The following is a 7,176-nucleotide window of genomic DNA, read 5'->3' as shown; positions in this document are numbered from 1 at the left end:
AAAGACTTTGACACCAGACCCGTTGAAATAACAAGATGTGGAATGCAAGATGAATAACATAAGCAGAAAAATACCATTTGATTTTCTGGGAGCTAGAGTTATGTATAGAGTCCCCCAGGGCTCTATACTAGTCTCCCTCCTTTTTTCCCTATCTCTTTGGCCAAAATAGCAGATCTACAAGCTCAACATGTCTACGATCAGGCCAACAACTGGTTCAGACAGGGCAAGGAACAGTTAAATGAATACTATGACAGAGTCCAGGTGAACATTTGCTGGGCTGAAGGCCATCAGAAGCTGGATGACAGGTAGGAGCCACAACCGTTAGTCCTGGAATGCAAGGCATTCATGTAGGACTATTCATGTAAAACGACAAAGCTTTTAGGAAACGTTTGTCGTGGTACAAGGAAGAACGGATTATATTTTCAGCTTACCGAGTTGTCTTAAGTCATTCTCAGTTTCTACACACACACGCACGCACGCACGCACGCACGCACGCACGCACGCACGCACGCACGCACGCACACACACACACACACACACACACACACACTTGCCCTTGCCAAATGAAGAAAACAGTTAAGTCATCATTTTTTAAACTTTTATGATAAAATAGTCATATTGGAAATCCATCTATGGAGTCATTCATTATCAAAGGCAAACACAGAAACAAAATGTAAGACACAAGTGCACAAAATGTGATGGTGGATATTATTGCCAAATTGAGTTGGAATTGTAATAACATACATAAGCATAGCATAAATAAAACAGTTGAATCACCAAAGATGTTCTCTTCCTCCATAAGAAATACATGGTTGTTTCTACAATGCGGAAACCCAACTGGAAAATTATAGATTTTTATGTCTGAAATACTTTTGAACCACTGCAGTGCCAAGAACAGCTGAACTATACGTGTTGTATAACTCAATCTGCTAAAAGTGGCTACGTAGAGTAGCCTGCAGCATATGTGTTTAATGTCAATTGTGCACAAAGTGCTAAAAAAAACAAAGATTTAGAAATGTCACGAGGACTGAATGAGGACACTTATCAGACACAAACGTTGGCCTCTCATTCACATACTTTAAATAACTCAGAAATGGATCAGTTGGGTTGTTGGGACAGACAGACAGACAGACAGACAGACAGACAGACAGAGAATGAGAGATTGGTAAATGTAAATTTTCTTTGGTATGTACGTGCCAACAAATATGTGGAAAACATTCATCCTTCAGCATAATTCTGGTGCAAAATAAGCGCAAATTATTTACAGACAAATCCTCTTCATGGCAAATGTGAGTCTCTCATGTGCAGTTATGTTCCCTCTCTGAAAAACTAGTTTAGATTTGTAAAATCATCACAGTTAGCCTGCGAATACAAAGTATTACATGTGGTAGTGCAACCATTTCACGATTCTCAATTGATTCTTTGAAGTGCCTGAAAAGTATTACATGAAGTAATTACACTGCTGTTCAAGCACCTCTGATTGTCATGCACGTATAATAATCATCTCCGTTGTGTCTATGCTGTCATAGATGCTAGCAGCACCCCAATTATTGTAGTAAGTCTAAATACATTATTAAATATTTCTAAATGTTTTCAAATTTTAAACATATATATGCATTTCTGCTAACCACAAAATACTGCATAATATGAATTTATTTAATAAACTTGAATAGAAAGCTGCATTGTGCAATACGCTGCCCGTAATGATGGCTGGTGAAGACTCGGCTCGCTCGGGTACACCTTACGAGCCTCAAAGCCTTGCAGTTGGCGCACTTGCCAAAAACAAATGCTCCTTTTTCCCCAACCATGCTTGGAAAAACAATATAGCATTAAAAAGTAGTTGTTTAAGACCATTTAGCAGGCCTTTTCTTAGAATACTATACTTTTCTTAAAATACTTTTAACACCTTGTCCTTTTGCCTCTCCATCACTCCTGTGTTGTTTTTAACAAGTCAAAACATTAGCACTGTATTCCTCAGTACTGTAGGAGCCCCTCACTTGTATTGGGCTCTTGAACACCACAGGCAGCTTTTGTACTAGGATGAATGAGAGACCATGCTACTGCTCATTTGAAATCCCCAGTGACTGCTCTTTCCATTTGTACCCCCCTTTTTCTGACCCTTCCTTGGTCACACATCACCTCAAGGCACAGCCGTGGGCATATCTGCCATAGAGAACCTCAAGCATCCTCATGGAAACAAACGTTTGGTGCCCATTTTGATCTGTCCATCTTTGCAACAAAGACGAGACCTGGACATCCACATTTTCAGCCGCGAGCTAGACCAGTTCAGGAGCAAGTTCAGAGACTGGCAAATCTGGTCCACCCCATACAGTTACAGCAGTTCAGGACCAGCTCAGTTCAACTGTTTTGAGTTCCAGAAGAGGCACACATGGATATGATGACATGGCCAGCCATGAATGATACACTGTTATGCTCTGGCATCCTCAGGTCTGTTCACAGTCAATGTGCAGTGAGACAACTCACAGTACCCTTTGACTGCCTATTTTCCTACATGCTGCCATTTGAGGAGGTTACTGAGCAGTTAAAGGTCGGACTGTTGCGGTTTCAGATGCCACCTTGGTAGTGTCAGGTCGGGCTTTCGCAGTCTCTGGACGAGCTTTGGATTCTTTCTTGGACGGGATGTCGGGCTCCCAGAGGAGGAACTCATGAAGAAGTGTGTTAACAGTCTCTGGACATTCCATCATAATCATGTGGCTGCCGTCATCTAGGACCTTTAGGAAAGCCAGAAGAAGTATCTGACAAAAAAACAAACAAAAACACAGTTGTAAATAGGGTAATAATTGCCATTTTAGCTTCATCATCAATCGCTACTGTATCTCTGCTCAAAGTAAGATTGTCAATCTGCAATATCTATTAACAATGCCTTTGTAACTTTGCCCTAAATAATGATCTGTCAGGAGACAGACAAGGAGATGGACACAGTAACATTTTAAATATACAGGACTCAGGAGAGGAATGAGGAGACATAACAGGAATTTGCATTCATAGCAACAGTGCTTCCATGTCAAACATGGAAGAGGTAATCAATCCATGGGTGCCTCCGTGATGCGATTATTATAATAACAGCAACATCTGGTCCCCCAGCCTCTCCAAGGTAGGTGGTTGTGAAAATGGAAGTGCTTATGACCAAGCTACTCTTTTATATCTATGTAAAGAACAGTTCTAATTGTTCTTCCTTTGAGTAATGATACCAAAAACCAAAAACATCTTGCGGTCACTTTCTGGCAAGCTCCCTCACAAATGGAGTATGTAACTGTGGACATGTTCTCACTGGGGACGTGATCACTTTGTATCTAGCTGATAACGTTGTCCTTACCTCAGCCATGCGCTGGTCCTCTTCCAGAGGGACAAACTTGTCGTACATGCCATGTACCAGCAGAACGGGGACTGTAAGTTCAGCGTGGTACAACTCATCCCCCTCAGGCCAGTACTGCCCACTCATCATGGCACGCAGCACAAACGATGACACGTTGAAGGCATTGTTCTCTTTCAGCAGCTGCTTCTCTTTGGCACCCTGCCGAGCAAAACCAGCCCTATCGGAGGCAGAGTCCACAAGGTGCACATTAGCCTGATTTAGGCCACAAATGGACCTTGATGACATGCCAAATAAATTGTGACTCATCAACACTGTTACATCTTTTTCTCTCTCTCCCTTTCTGCTTTCATTTTCACAGTCTGGTTTGTAGGACCAAACAGCATGTACAGACATGCGCCCGTGTGCATGTTGTGCCCACGTGCATGCACATGCATGTGTGCGCGCGCGCACACACACACACACACACACACACACACACACACACACACACACACACACACACACACACACACACACACACACACATGAAATCAATTACGCACGGATGAACACATACATTTTTGTACACACACAGACAATCACACAGAGTTAGTCATACTTAAGGAAGCTCCAGGCTAGTAGAGGGGAGAGGCAGTGTAGTACACAGGTGGGCAGGTTGAAGATGGAACAGAGACTGGGCTCCAAAGCTGTGGGGCCTCCCCCGTTGATCATAATCATCTTATGGATCTGGTCTGGGTACTCGTGGGCCAGGAACGTACAGAATGACACACTGTAGGAGCAGAATAAAATAAAACTTCACGGGGCTGGGTGTCAGAGAAGTCAGAGGAATCAGGATTTGTTGTACTTTTGTCTACAATGTACTGACATAGAAACGATGTTGACAGTGGATGTAATGGAACTTTCCTCAAACATCGTTCTTGTTCTCAAAACACTGTATCAAAGCAGTGTCAAATAATGAATCTAAAGTTAAAGCGAATGATCATTTAGTTACATGAGTTTAGTTACATGGGCATTGTAAATGTTGAAGCTGAACATCAATCTATAAATTCCAGGACTTTGTTTGTCTGTATGACTGTCCTTTGCATATCTCGAGAATCTGCTAGATTTCAAACTTGTTAACACAATATATTATTGATTACTTAATGAAGTGCAGTGTCGAGGGTGAAGTTGATCGGATGGGCTCCAAAGGGGCACATGTTCTGAATAGGCCCTACACTTGTAAAGTAAAACCAGAATGTCAAACACCACCCTGGGGTCTTTTAGCTCTATCTTTGTGAGCCACCGTGCATGTGGATAGTGTCATCTGATTTTACCCATAAGAGTGTCCAATGAGAATATTCCTCTTGCGTGCATATCTCTTGAAAATGAGTCGTATATCCTCAGCAAGGGCGTAGAATGTATATGCTGCGGTTATATGTGGTGCTGAGCTGGCACCATGTCCAGCCATGTCCGGGGCAATGACCTCATAGCCCAGCTGAGAGAAAAAGTCCAGTTGGTTGCCCCAGATGTCCAGAGAGCCCCCCACGCCGTGGATGAAGAATAATACCAAGTCTGAGTGCGTCCCTTTGCAGGACGTTATCTTCCTCTCGCAGTCGATCACCACCGTTCGCTTGGGTTTCCGTCTGCGTATCCTGGGTTGCTGAGGCTGGTCAGGCTGTCCAGGAGCGGGTGTCATTCCTTCTCCTGCGCCAAGCGGCACATCTTTCCCAGTTGTCCCAGCGTCACCTTTGGACTCAGTGATGGTGACAGGTGGCGAGGAGCCGCTGCCGCCAGACTGGTCCGCCTCTGCGTCTCTCGTGCTGTTGGGCTCTATATCTCCGTTCTGGCAGTTTTCCATCTCTGGCTTTTCTCTGTCTAACAGGTTTTCTATGATCAGTTGCCCGTTGCGGTAAACTGTGATCTTGCGTTTACAGCTCACACTGCCTGCCTGCGTGCTGGGCTCCTCGACCACCGGCCGGTCAGGGATGATGTGTCGGATACGCAGAACCCGGCCTGGTTTGAGCTCCACAAACTCATAGCCATCTGCTGGTTCTGAGGTCTCTATGGGAACCACAATGTTGTCTGCGTTTCCTCCTGTCAGGCAGCAGAAAAGACTATCCATGAAGCTGGTCAGCATGGCTGCTGCTCTGTTGGAATGCACACCACATACACACACACGCACGCACGCACGCGCGCACACACACACACACACACACACACACACACACACACACACACACACACACACACACACACACACACACACACACACACACACACACACACACACACACACACACACACCATCATGTAAATTATCAAACACATTAATCCCATAATCTGCACAATGGCAAAGAAAGGTGCATCCAGAAACACCCATTTCAAAATACACACACACAAAGCGACGGTACAAGAGCCAACAAAATATAACTATACACCCTCTTTTGCAGCACAGACCAAGTAGTCTATCCCAGTTAAGTTTGTGTACTCTGCACTACATAGCTACTACTAGCTTTAGTAATTTGGGTTGTTTTCTATTTGAATGTCACACATGTTACTTAACCACTTGAATATAGCGTCCCTATTCACGATTTAAAAAAGAATAGCAGATCCACAAGCTTGTAGCACGGCACTCGTTCTGAACATCAATCTATAAATTCCAGGACTTTGTTTGTCTGTATAATTGTCCTTTGCATATCTCGAGAATCTGCTAGATTTCAAACTTGTTAACACAATATATTATTGATTACTTAATGAAGTGCAGTGTCGAGGGTGAAGTTGATCGGATGGGCTCAAAAGGGGCACATGTTCTGAATAGGCACTGCACTTGTAAAGTAAAACCAGAATGTCAAACACCACCCTGGGGTCTTTAGCTCTATCTTTGTGAGCCACCGTGCATGTGGATAGTGTCATCTGATTTACCCATAAGAGTGTCCAATGAGAATATTCCTATGAGCTTGTAGATCTGCTATTTTTGAATAGCCAAAGTATAAAATAGCCTAATGGTTATAGCTCAAATCTAAAATTACACAGATGCGTTGATTGCGTTCTCGGATTGAATGGGTTAACCAAGGGATACGTGGTTACCCAAGTAAAATGGTAAATAAATGGTAAATGGTGCATTTCTATAGCACCTTTATCCAAAGTGCTTCACAGTGTGCATTACACTCACCCATTCACACACACACACACACACACACACACACACACACACACACACACACACACACACACACACACACACACACACACACACACACATTCACACACCGATGACGGAGGAAACCATGCAAGTCACCAACCTGCTCATCGGGGCAATTAGGGGTTCATTGTCTTGCTCAGGGACACGTTGACAATAACCCTGGGGAGCAAGCGATCGAACCAGGAACATTTCATTTCCCTAGCAAACGCTGTACCTCCTGAGCCACTGCTGCCCCATAACAAGGCAATATAGCCACTTGAGTCCTAGACCTCAATAACAATTGTGCAATCAGGGACCCCCAACTACATAATACTGTGTCCTTGAGGCCCGCAAAATCCATGAATTACAAGTTAACCCCAGCTACTTTCTGTCTGACTTGGCTGAGCAGTGACTTCGTTTACCAAGTCAAGCAGGGTATTAATAGAAGGGGACAGTAATATCCTTCTGTCTTAAATCCGGCAACCATGAGCTCACACTGTGCAGGCTGCAAACATTGATCCCACAGGGAGCCAAAGCCATGCACCAGGTTGAATTACAGGAGAGTCTCTTGTCCCTGTGTTTCGCCCAGGCGGACAGAGTTTTGAGGTTAGGTTTTAGTTTTAGTGAAGTTAAATGTTAGGGTTTAGATGCAATCAAGGCGAAACACCAATGAAGGAGA

At 43.9% G+C, this 7,176-nt stretch overlaps 1 protein-coding gene across 1 annotated transcript; it reads right to left on the bottom strand.

The window, feature by feature from the left end:
- Window positions 1–2,514: 2,514 nt before the first annotated feature.
- Window positions 2,515–5,453, bottom strand: abhd8b (abhydrolase domain containing 8b; the record flags this gene model as incomplete). Its single annotated transcript, XM_084067545.1, has 4 exons — window positions 2,515–2,756; window positions 3,338–3,554; window positions 3,936–4,106; window positions 4,651–5,453. 4 exons carry the CDS (start codon window positions 5,451–5,453, stop codon window positions 2,532–2,534), a joined length of 1,416 nt encoding a protein of 471 aa, XP_083923671.1. The 3' UTR covers window positions 2,515–2,531.
- Between the last annotated feature and the right edge of the window lie 1,723 nt (window positions 5,454–7,176).

This window comes from Gymnoscopelus microlampas, assembly GCF_963454915.1.
Source record: "Gymnoscopelus microlampas genome assembly, chromosome: 9".
NCBI classification, from domain to species: Eukaryota; Metazoa; Chordata; class Actinopteri; order Myctophiformes; family Myctophidae; genus Gymnoscopelus; species Gymnoscopelus microlampas.
This window is presented reverse-complemented; position numbering and strand designations above follow the sequence as displayed.